This window comes from Xenopus laevis, chromosome 5S, assembly GCF_017654675.1.
Source record: "Xenopus laevis strain J_2021 chromosome 5S, Xenopus_laevis_v10.1, whole genome shotgun sequence".
Classification (NCBI taxonomy): Eukaryota; Metazoa; Chordata; class Amphibia; order Anura; family Pipidae; genus Xenopus; species Xenopus laevis.
In genome coordinates, this window is record NC_054380.1 from 104161915 (window position 1) to 104174613 (window position 12699).

Sequence of the window (12699 nt, forward strand, 5' to 3'; positions counted from 1 at the left end):
GACTGTACTGTATCATGCAAGCAGCATATTTAGTTTTCATGTTAAACTGAAATGTGGAAGTCAGTGCACTTAAATCAGTAGAGCTCAGGTTTATAAATTAATAGAAGATGTTCCGTCATAACTCCCAGTTTTAGTTACACAAACTATAAACAAGAAATAAACTACAAAGAACGATCACTCTAAGGAAAATAGTCCTACTACATGATTGTATATCCAAGTAGTGATAAGAAAGGAAGTATTAAAGAACATGTACAAAATATCTAATAGTAGTTGATTTATCAGTAGTAATGACGAATCTGTCCCGTTTTGCTTCACAGAAAAATTTGCCGTATAACAATTAAGTGGGATTTATTTGTCCAAATGCATTGAAATCAATGGGCGTCAAAATAATTTTAACGCACAGCAATTTTATGCTCGCGACAATTTTTACACACGCAAATCTTTTGTCCAAATGCATAAGTCAATGGATGTCAAATTTTTTTTTTTACGTTTACGTGCCACAATTTTTACGCATGCAACTTTTTTTTGTTGCAGCGAATCTTTCCACTGTGAATTTTTGCAGCGGTTTCGCAAAAAAAAAAAATTCACAGGTGGCAAAGTGTGGAAATTTGCCACAAATCCATGCCTGGCGAATAAATTCGCCCATCACTACTTATCAGTCATGTCTGCTCAAAAGAAGGACTTAATAAATACTTCTGGGCTTTCCCTCTCTTAAAGGGCTGCATCTCACTCCCTAAAGTATATTTCATGGTACAGGTATGACATCTGTTATTTCATTATCCAGGAAGGCCATGTTCAATAGACTCTGTTTTAATTAAATAATTGGTAATAGGTGAATTAGAAACCCATAACATGTCAAATTAGCAAACAGTGACGTAATTAGATATTACTGGGCCCCACAGCAAATTATTTTTCAGGCCCCCAAAATGTCTAGAGGTTGACCTGTTTAACTAATATTTATTGAAATTGCATATGAATTGGGGCCTCATACCTCCTGGGCCCCCCTGCAGCCACAGGGTCTGCTTCCTCTGTAGTTACGCCCCTGTTAGCAACTATACCACTACTGATAGGACTAGGAGAGTATATCTGGGAGAGATTGGAGAGGCAAGGGCATTGTGTTGGTGTAACTACAATGAGAGATTAAAACACAGCTGCAGGATATAGGGTATAATATTGTCTTAAATTGGATATGCTGTGTGGACATAGTACAGGTATGAGATCCATTATCCGGAAATCAGTTATTCAGAAAGCTCCGTCTCCCTTAGACTACATTTTATCCAAATTTTCTCTGTAATAATAAAACAGTAGCTTGTACTTGATCCCAACTAAGATATAATTAATCATTATTGGAAGTAAACCCCGCCTATTGGGTTTATTTAATGTTTACATGATTTTCTATTAGACTTAAGGTATGAAGATCCAAATTATGGTAAGACCCGTTCTCCGGAAAACCCCAGGTCCCAAGCATTCTGGATAACAGGTCCCATACCTGTATAACGGTTGGCTGCAGAAAAATTCTACATCTTCCTTTAATCAATGAGTAAAGTGAAAATTTAAAAATAAATAAATTAAAAAGAGAAAAAAGTAAAACAAACAATTTAATAGCAGGCCTGTACCCTTTCTGGGGACATGCTAAATGCACACTAGGAATAAAGGAAGTTATATCTGGATTAAGGCCCCTGGTTGCTTTGATAAATGCTGGAGGTAACTGTAAATGACATGGCAACACCAACTGATTATAGAAGAATACTGATTTATTCAAATTAAAAACTGCCAAAAAAGAGCAAATATATAACTATAAACACACCTGCTACTATGTTTCCAGATTGTGCAACAACTTTAAAGCCATCCGCGACCTTGTCAACACTGTCTCCATGTGTCAACAACACAACCTCCTCTTTCTGCAGGCCTCTGAAATTATAAATTCTTAATTACAAGACAAACCCCCATATGTAATAAAAGGCGCTAAGTTTGCTCAGTAGCAGTAATCCATAGTGACCAATAAGAAGTTTGCTTTTAAACAGGTGACCAGCAAATTCAACCTGCTGGTTGGTTGCTATGGGTTACTGCTCCTGGGCAAACAAAGTTCCTTTTATTACATAAAACCATACGACACAACAAAATGCAAACACTGTCTCAGCCTTGACAAGACCAGTAACCCAAATATAATCAGCAAAATTATGATTCTATGTAGTAACAGAAGAAGAAAACAGAATGGATAAACATATGGAAATATGGTCCCCATGAAACACCTACTGCAAATCCAAATTGTAAATGGTGAAGGCTACAGAATATAAGAAAAATGTACCGGTAGTTTTCCTTTTCCTTTTTTACTCTGTTCTCCTATATTAACATTGCCCCATCCCCCAACTTGCAATATTAATGTTGTTACCCAAATGGTCATTTTAAACGTAGATGCTACTACAACAAGATTGTGCAATCGATGACTGCACCTGTTTTCATTGAAATGCATAAATAAAAGAGATTTAGAAAAAAAGAAGAGGAAAACAGACTTCTGCATGTGAGCAATAATAAACACTTGCAGCTTAATTCTGCTAACAGGTGACCATATTCTTTATATCATTTTGAATTATATGTGGAGAGCCTGTGGAAGATCCCAAAGGAGGATGACATCTGTAATGGATTCTCAGACTATTCTCCAACATCTTTATGTATAATCTATATGCTTCCTGTATTACAGGCCTGCATTTTGCATTAACAGCTCTGCTCTGTAACCAGAAAACTGCAGATTACTGTTTTAATCAATGAAAACCATCCATGAGAAAGAAATATGGCTGCATGTCTTTCCCGCTTTAAAGGACATAAAGCATTTTTAGTAATCTAATGCACAAAATGTCTCAATGTCTTTAATATATTGATAATTGGTTGAGTGCAGAGGACCTCTTGCTTTTGTCTGTATGCATTGCGTGGTCACAGCCTCATTGCACCCCAATCTAAAAATTTAAAAATTTAGCAGTGCGCACAATTTTCTCTTTTTTTGTTAATAGCTTATACAAGAGCAGTGGCCAGCTCCATGATGTAGCTCCCACCCTTTCCCGCTACAGTCAGGATACCCCAGCTGTGGCCAATAAAAGTGCAACCATTTGGGAGACCTGGTAAGCTGACTGGGAGATCGCTATGTTGGTGCATATGCAGTTGGAGCAATTTGCTGGTTTTTCGACAACCGCGCATTCGCCGAAACTGACGGAGATTGACGATCTCCCAGTCAGCTTACCAAGGACCCGGAAGATGGATGCCGTGAAGTCCGCTGCCAGAATCTGCGATGAGGGGTAAGTATAAAGAAATGCCCTCCCCAGCGATTGTTTGTCCATATATTGCAATATATTTAAGCTGGCCAACTACGTCAGTCTTCCATGGTCTGGCTTGTCCTACATTCCCTTTTAATCTGATTCATTAAGAATTCTACTGCTTCATTTTACACAGGTAGTTTTACCTTGAACAGTTGACCAGTAAATGCTACCTGCTAATTGGTTACTGAACCTGGGCAAACGTAGTGCCTTTTATTACATAACCTCACAAAAGACATAATAACCTTTATATATTGATAAAGGGTTGGGTGCAGAGGCCCTCTTGTCTTTGTCAACATAGGTAGACGCTTACCTGAACAAAGAGCATGTATTATCAATAGTTATGGGAAATACTCCATCTTCTCTAACGTTTTTCTTATGAACTGTGCCTCCAAAAACTTTGTTCATCATCTAGAAAACAATAATATATTGCAGTTGAGTATTGTAAAGAAGGAAAAGTTTGAAAAGAAATCCCTATTGACCAGCTGTCTCTGTAATTTCGGGGCAGTCCGTCTCCACAGGCTAGAAAAACTTTCAACTATAACTCTTATACAAATGGTCAACAAAAAAAAAAAGTATAAATCAATTGAAAAAAAGGTTAATACAGTATGTCTTGTATACTATTAAAAACAAATGAACCAAAAAAAGGTTCTCGGAAGGTAAGCTGCCCATTTAAACATATGCAAATTAGGATTCGGATTCGGTTCGTTATTCGGCGAATCTTTCAAGAAGGATTGGGGGTTCGGCCAAATCCAAAATAGTGGATTCGGTGCATACCTACTTAAAATAATCAAATCAGATTTAAGTTTTAGGGGTTATTTATTAAAGTCCTAATGCCAAAAACTCAAGTTTTTTTTACTATAAAGTCCGAATTTTTATTGGAAAAAAAACTTGTATTTTTGAGATATTTTTTTTATGGAAAAAGTCCAATCCAAAAATCCAGCATCTCAGACCTGCCGAGGTTGTATATAAGTCAATGAGAGAGGTCTCTGTCATATTTGGCAGTTTCTGCGTTCTATATTAGCCCGAAATTCAACTATTTGGGACTTTTCTGGAAAAAAAAAAGTTTGAGTTCGAAAAATTAGAGAAAAAGGCAGGACAAAATTTCATATGATTCGAGGAAAAAAAAAAATCAGAAAAAATCCTACGATTCAGGTTTTCGCTCGACTTTATCAAGTTTGTCCCCAATCCAATTAAATCAATTTTTTTAATAATAAATAAAGCCACATCATAAATTCTAGTTTGGTCAGACTTCTTTATTTAAAAAAAAAATCAGATAAAAATCCTTAATTTCTATAAAGGATGATCTGGCAGAAGCAATTCTGTTTCTAAGAGCAATACTTTAATTAATTTTGGTTTGTATTTAAAGGGGTGGTTCAAAGAATGGCTAATTCTAAGCAACTTTTCAATTGGTCTTCATGAATTTTTTTAAATATAGTTTTCTAATTTTTTACCTTCTTCTGACTCTTATCAGCTTTCAAATCGAAAAAAAACAAATGCTACAAATGTATTGTTATTGCTACATTTTGTTATTCATCTTTCTATTCAGGCCCTCTCTTATTCATATTCCAGTCTCTTATTCCAATCAATGCATGGTTTCTAGGAGAATTTGGACCATAGCCACCAGTGCCAGTAACACAAAAAAATTAAAGTTTTTTAAAGTAATTAACATATAAATATACGGTTAGCATGCACTGGTTAAACTGGTGAGTTTGCTTCAGAAAGATTCATCTTTGGTAAGTCCTAGTCTTGGAAATTCAATTCAATAAAACTAGTGTAAGTAACATAAGACTGGGTATATATACCTGCATGCCATAGCAGATTCCAAGTACTGGTTTGCCAATTGCAAATATCGCAGAATCAAACCAAGGGGCATCTTCAGCATACACAGAATTTGGTCCTCCCGATATGATGATAGCCCTGCAAAAAGATAACCACACTGATAAGTCTACAAATGTAGCACTTCACAAGCTGAAGAGTATTGTTTAGCACTGCCCTGGTGTCTCTGGATGCTTCTCTGCACAGTTCTCTCCCTTCCAGTCTGCTCATCTATACTTAATAATTGGGAAGCAGAAGAGACCTGTGTAGAGGTGCATCTGGAGATTGCAGTCATTTAACCCTGTGCTGGATGGTCAGCATATAGGGTTGCCACTCGGCCGGTATTTTACCGGCCTAGCCGGTAAAACACCTGCCAAGGCCGGGATTACAAATTTACCGGCAATGTATTTGCGGGTAATTTGTAATATCCTTTAAAAAAAACCCCTTGGCCTGCCCACAATTCGATCAGAACTTACCTTTTTTTTCAGTCTTCTGCCCATCGTGCGATGTTGCTCCACCCCTTTTGTGTCACATATGTTGCTCCTCCCCCTTTTGCAGCACAGACCACCCCCTTTGTGCCCGCCTCCCCCCCACCGGCTGGCAAACTTTTTCAGAAAAGGTGGCAACCCTATCAGCATAGCACTGATGTTGAATATCGTGTTATTAGCAGCGTCAAGCAGTTAAAGGAACAGCAACATCAAAAAACAAAACAAGTGTTTTAAAGTAATAAAAATATAATGTAGTGTTGCCCTGCATTGGTAAAACTGGTGTGTTTGCTTCAGAAACACTACTAGATAATAATCTGTAAATAAGCTGCTGTGTAGCCATGGGGGCAGCCATTCAAAGGAGAAAGGGCTTACACAGCAGATAAGCTCTGAAAAACATAATGGTGTTATCTGTTATCCACTATTTAACTTGTGCCATGTAGCCTTTTTTCAATTTCCACCATTGCTACACAGAAGCTTGTTTATACTGTATGAACTTTAGTAGTGATTCGGAAACAAACAGATCCGTTTTACCAGTGCAGGGCAATACTACATTATATTTCCATTACTTTAAAACACTTTAATTTTTTGGAGTTACTGTTCCTTTAATATAAGTTATGAAGAGAATAATAGTTCAGCAAAAGTGCTCAGAAGAGACGCCCATAGCTAGATGGGGTGAAAGAATCTATGCAATATATTTCAAGATAACGTTAAATTTCTCAAGAGAGGCAGCTACATTTCCAAGGCTATGGGGGTGTTATGCTTTCATTATTGAAATATCACTGACATCTATGAATTACATAGCTGTATAGACGGCATTTGCCACACACTGGTCACGTTCCTTAATAATGGATCAATCAGTTTACATAAAGACTGGCTGGATATATGAGCAATCAGGCCATGAATGTGGCTAGTTGGACCAGCCTATAAACCATTCTAATGTATTGCAAAGAGGAAGAGCCCACACATTCCACAGGTGCACTGATTTGAGTCACAGGTTGCTTTGCATTTCACAGCTTGATTTTCAAAGATATTATTATGGTGGGCTGGGCACACACACAGGTGAAATCTCAGTCTATTTTAGTTCGATAAGACCAAAGTTGATAACAACAGCAATACAGTAGAACCCTCAATTTAAAATTTTCAGTGGAACAGAAACAAATGGTGTAAAATTCAGGAAAATGTAAAATCAGGGAAATGTATTATGCATAATATATAGATGGGACAACAATGTAAAATGAGAGGAAACTTAAAATCAGGGGATGTAAAATTGACGTTCTACTGTATGACTATAACAAGCCAACCATGTGATACTGTCCAATAGCCAGAAGTCATCTGAAACATTCTACTTACAGACTCATATTTAACAAGAATACAGCTACAGTAATACAAAAACACCCAGCATCTTGAAAAGAAACATACTGCCCCCCTCCTACCGGAATCCTTGCTCTCTGATTGCAAAAGCTGGCGTTTCCAATGGGAAAATTTCAGACTGGACGAAGAACTCTCGAACACGGCGGTCGATAACTTTTCCATACTGAGCTCCAGCATCTAAAATCACGACCGAACCCTCATAACGATGTTTACCATCCTTTACATCAGTTCCGGCTTTGTCTACCTGTAGATAGGAAATCAAAATTAAAGTCATTTGAAACTGAAAACAGGAGAGACCAAATAAACATCATTAGAACCTGTATCATGTCCAAGCCACAAAACATTTCCAAGTTATCTCTGCCTGACTTTGGCAGCTTGTGCCGACAGCAGAGTGTTTCCTAATGAAGTCATTACTGCAGGAGAAGGGTATTTGGCAGCCAGTTTTACCTAGGGGCACCAAGGTTGTTAAAGGGGAACTGTCGCGAAAATAAAAATGTAATAAGCTTCCGCATACTGAAATAAGAAACCTAAATACAATTAAAAAGTCTGCATTGTTTCTGAAGTAATCAAGTTTATCTTCACTATTCCTCTCTCAGCATCTGTTTCTCCTCATTCTCTCTTCATGCAGCAGTTGGGTGTCAGATGAATGATCCAATATATCTTATAGAGGGGCTCCTTTTGCCTAGAAGTTGATGTATTAGAGCTCACTATTAAAATCACCAGACATCATGTGTCTACAACATGTAGAATTTGTGCAAAAGGCAGTTATTTTGTTAGATTTTGTTTGTACTGGAATCAGTTATTTGAGTGAGCTCTAATATCCAGTTAGGTCCATAAATATCTGAACAGACAACTTTTTTTCTAATTTTGGTTCTGTACATTACCACAATTAATTTTAAATGAAACAACTCAGATGCAGTTGAACTGCAGACTTTTGGCTTTAATTCAGTGGGTTGAACAAAAAGATTGCATAAAAATGTGAGCAACTAAAGATTTTTTTAACACAATCACTTCATTTCAGGGGTTCAAAAGTAATTGGACAAATTAAAAAACTGAAAATAAAATGCTCATTTCTAATACTTGGTTGTAACCCCTTTGCTGGCAATGACAGCTTGAAGTATTGAACTCATGGACATCACCAGATTCTGAGTTTTCTCTTCTTTAATGCTCTGCCAGGCCTTTACTGCAGCGGCTTTCAGTTGTGGTTTGTTTGTGGGCCTTTCTGTCTGAAGTTTAATATTCAACAAGTAAAATGCAGCTCAATTGGGTTCAGATCAGGTGACTGACTTGGCAATTAAAAGAATATTCCACTTCTTTGCTTTAATAAACTCCCGGGTTGCTTTGGCTGTATGTTTTGGGTCATTGTCCATCTGTATGATGAAACGCCTCCCAATCAATTTGACTACATTTAGCTGGATTTGAGCAGACAGTGTCTCTGAACACCTCAGAATTCATTTGGCTGCTTCTGTCCTGTGTCACATCATGGATAAACACTAGTGTCCCAGTGCCACTGGCAGCCATGCACATCCAAGCCATCACACTGCCTCCACCATGTTTTATAGATGATGTGGTATGCTTTAGATCATGAGCTGTTCCACGCCTTCTCCATACTTTTTTCTTGTCATCATTCTGGTAGAGGTTGATGTTGGTTTCATCTGTCCAAAGAACTTTTTTTCCAGAACAGTGCTGGCTTTTTTAGAGGTTTTTTTTTTTTTAGCAAAGTCCAATCTAGCCTATTATTGATGCTTATGAATGGCTTGCACCTTGCAGTGCACCCTCTGTATCTACTTTAATGCAGTCTTCTCTTTATGGTAGACTTGGATATCGATACGCCTACCTCCTGGAGAGTGTTGTTCACTTGGTTGGCTGTTGTGAAGCGTTTTTTCTTCACCATGGAAATGATTCTGAGATCATCCACCACTGTAGTCTTCCGTGGATGTCCAGGTCTTTTTGCGTTGCTGAGTTCACCAGTGTTTTCTTTCTTTCTCTGGATGTACCAAACGCTAGATTTTGCTACTCCTAATATTGTAGCAATTTTTTTTCTGTTTTTGCAGCTTAAGGATGGCTTGTTTCACCTGCATGGAGAGCTCTTTTGACCGCATGTTGTCTGTTCACAGCAAAATCTTCCACATACAAACACCCCCCTCAAATCAACTCCAGGGCTTTTACCTGCTTTATTGATAATGACATAATGAAGGAATTGCCCACACCTGTCCATGAAATAGCCTTTGAGTCCATGTCCAATTACTTTTGAACCCCTGGTCCAATTACTTTTGAGCCCCTGAAATAAAATGATTGTTTTAAAAAAAGGCTTTAGTTCCTCACATTTCTATGCAATCTTTTTGTTCAATCCACTGAATTAAAGCTGCAGTTCAACTGCATCTGAGTTGTTTCATTTAAAATTCATTGTGGTAATGTACAGAACCAAAATTAGAAAAAAAAATTGTCTGTCCAAATATTTATGGACCTAACTGTATCTGCTAGGAAAGGAGCCCCCCCCCCATAAGATATATTGGATCGTTCATCTGACACCCAACTGCAGCATGAAGAGAAACAGATGCTGAGAGAGGAATAGTGAAGATGAACTTGATTATTTCAGAAACAATGCAGAATTTTTAACCGATTGTATTTAGAAAGTTTCTTACTTCACTATGAGGAATCGGATATAAAATTTTCATTTTCGTAATAGTTCCCCTTTAAAAAAATCCTTGTGTGCCGTAGGTCTTAGCTGCTATGAAGCAAGCTGTAACAGATAAGCTATATAGCTCTACTCTGGTGATTATATCTTAACAATGCATGTAACTTTATGAGCCTCAATGCATGTATCAGCACCTTAAGGAACAACCGGGAGCCACATAACAGTATATCAAACCTTAAGAAGATGAACAATAATTTGTTTGCGGTGATCAGCTAAATAAAAGCTACATATACCTGTACCTTAGCCAAGCAATAAGTGGGCCGATGGGCAAGCATTATGCTGAAAGTGCTGCTGTGAGGATATCTTCAAAATGTGCATGAGGTAGGAATCCACCAGTTTAGAGGCTGCCAATATCTAGTGTTAAAGTTACACTCAATTTATAAAAGAAAGGCGAGTATTTTGCAAGCAGGAACTACAGTACCGCTCATTTCTCATTTAACCACTGCCCATAAGAAGAAACTACAAAGGATGATTAAACGAAAAATTGTGATATCAAGATCTCATCCCTTAGTTTCAAACATACAATATTTAGATGTGAGGTTTTAAAAGCTGCATTGAAGAGAAGCAAGCAGGCAACGCATGCCTGTATACATGTGATTAATACTGCACAATTAATGGAAAGTCGCATGATTCATCTCCTAATTTGATTAACTGATACATCCTCTTCCCAGATGTTCAGTCTATAATAGCACAACAAGGCATGTGAGTTTTACTCGTTGGCAGAAGGAATGTCAATTTTTCACGTTTCTTTAGACACAACCATACAAAATGTTCTCAACTCCTCAGTGACTTTTAATATCTCTATGTTTTACAACAGTGGCTAAATTATTCCCTGTATGTCTGGTTGATACTGTATAGTCGTCTCTTCATTATCACCTGGATGTTGATGGATGGTATTAGGTTATTGTGTCTATCCGGTGCAATTATAGTACAGATGTTCTGCACAAAAATGTAAATTTTTTTGGGGGGGGAGGGGTGAGCTATTGACATAATGTCAAAGGATAAGCTAATAACTGTCACAGCTCCAGAGCTTTTTTTATATTTCTAGTTGCACAACGACCAGCTCTCAAAACAAGTGACATACTAGTTCCATTTAATGGCTTACACACATCTGAGGCACGGCACAATAATTGTGTAATACAGGGGGTTAATCATGTGATTCTTTTTCTTACATTTATAAATGCAGCCTATGAAAAGCTAGCGTCAAGTGTGATAATATATATGGCATAATTCTAAATAGAGGAGGCGGATTGTTTAGGCTGGGGTGGGGGTGCATGGAAGTTATCTCCCCCCATGCCTGCGTTGGTTTCTTCCATTACTCCAAAACCATACCGACAGATTAACTGGCAGCGGATAATACGGACCAGTGTGTATGTGATAGGGACCTTAAAGGGATCCTGTCATGATTTTTATTTCTAAATTACACTATTTATACTGCAAATAATTCACTCTGCCATTAGTGTTGCCACCTGGCCGGTATTTTACCAGCCTAGTCAGTAAAACACCTGCCAAGGCCGGGGCCAGTATTACTAATTTACCGGCAATGTAGCTGCCGGTAAATTTGTAATACACCTAACAAAAGCCCGTGGGCTGCCCCCAGCCTGGTCAAAACTAACTTTTTTCCTGACGGCTTCTTGCCAAACGTACGCAGTGGTCCCGCCCCCTTTGACGGCACGACCTGCCCAGCCAATCACGCATCGTGACCCCACCCCCTTTATCGTCACGGCCCGCCCTGTTGCCGTCAGGGCCCGTCCATTTAGCCAGCATTTTAGGATGGAACTGCTTTCTGGCAGGGTGTTGTTTCTCCTACTGTTACTGAATGTGTCGCAGTGGGACCTGGATTTTACTATTGAGTGATGTTCTTAGATCTACCAGGGAGCAGTTATCTTGTTTTAGGGAGCTGCTATCTGGTTACCTTCCCATTGTTCTGTTAGACTGCTGGGGGGTAGAGGAAGGGGGGTGATATCACTCCAACTTGCATTACAGCAGTAAAGAGTGACTGAAGTTTATTAGAGCACAATCACATGACTGGTGGCAGCTGGGAAACTGACAATATGTCTAGCCCCATGTCAGAATTCAAAATTAAATATACAAACATCTGTTTGCATGTTTGAGAAATGGATTACAGTGCAGAATTCTGCTGGAGCAGCACTATAAACTGGTGTGTTTTTAAATTTTTCCCAGATGACAATATCCCTTTAAACTGTAAGATTCACTGGGGGGAGGGCTGATGGAAACATTGTATAATTCACGTAAAATACATTTAATAGCAAATGATTGCGCATAGTATAAAAAAGCAACGCCAGAGGCAAGTCATCCTACGACTCTCCTTCAACTCCATCACCCTCCATGTCTCCACCAGGCACAGGTACCCAACACGTGTTCGCCATACAAGGCAAGTCATTATCACACACTGCTAGTGAATGGCACAGGTAACACATCAGCAGTAAGAAGCAGCATCCAGCCTCAGAATCAGGGCCACTGCTGGTTATATGGAACATGCAGAGGGCCGCACGATGGACGCCTACACTACTGTATCCCAGTTCATTCATGCAACAAGCCACTGGCTTATTACAGAGCACCTGTGGGGGACATCACTTATTACAACTAAGCACTGCCTGTGACAAGGAAATACGAAACATCGTCTGCATTCGTTTACAACTCCCAGCATCCCTAGCAGTTGTACAAGGGGTTACAGGGGAGCCCCAGTCAGAATATATCGTTTTTAAAGGCGCCGCAGGGCAAGGCCTCGCACAGGGACTTTGAAGTCTCCCCCTATCACTCCATTCAGGTTGGTTTACCCCGCGCCAGCTGTATACATCATTCATGTGAAACGTAGCGCCGGCACTGACCTTGGAGTCTCCATTGCACAGAGCCATGAGTGGCCGCGGTATAGGCGGCAGGGTGGTGAGGAGAAGGCTGTTAGCACAGGGTGGACTCAGCTAGTGGCGCTGAGGAGGAGAGCCGTGCTGACTGTTTGAGCCGCAGTTTCCCCGCCCCCTCCTGTCCTACCACT

The 12699-nt window shown here is 39.1% G+C and overlaps 1 protein-coding gene across 1 annotated transcript in view; it reads right to left on the bottom strand.

Moving 5' to 3' along the window:
* The window catches only part of gmps.S (guanine monophosphate synthase S homeolog), a 28320-nt gene extending 15621 nt beyond the window's left edge, over window positions 1-12699 (bottom strand). The window contains exons 1-5 of the mRNA XM_018265742.2: window positions 12536-12699; window positions 7048-7229; window positions 5114-5228; window positions 3622-3719; window positions 1808-1911 (exon numbers count right to left, since the gene is read on the bottom strand). Of these exons, the coding sequence (XP_018121231.1) occupies window positions 1808-1911; window positions 3622-3719; window positions 5114-5228; window positions 7048-7229; window positions 12536-12562 (526 nt within the window). The 5' untranslated portion in view covers window positions 12563-12699. The remainder of the gene's footprint in view (window positions 1-1807; window positions 1912-3621; window positions 3720-5113; window positions 5229-7047; window positions 7230-12535) is intronic.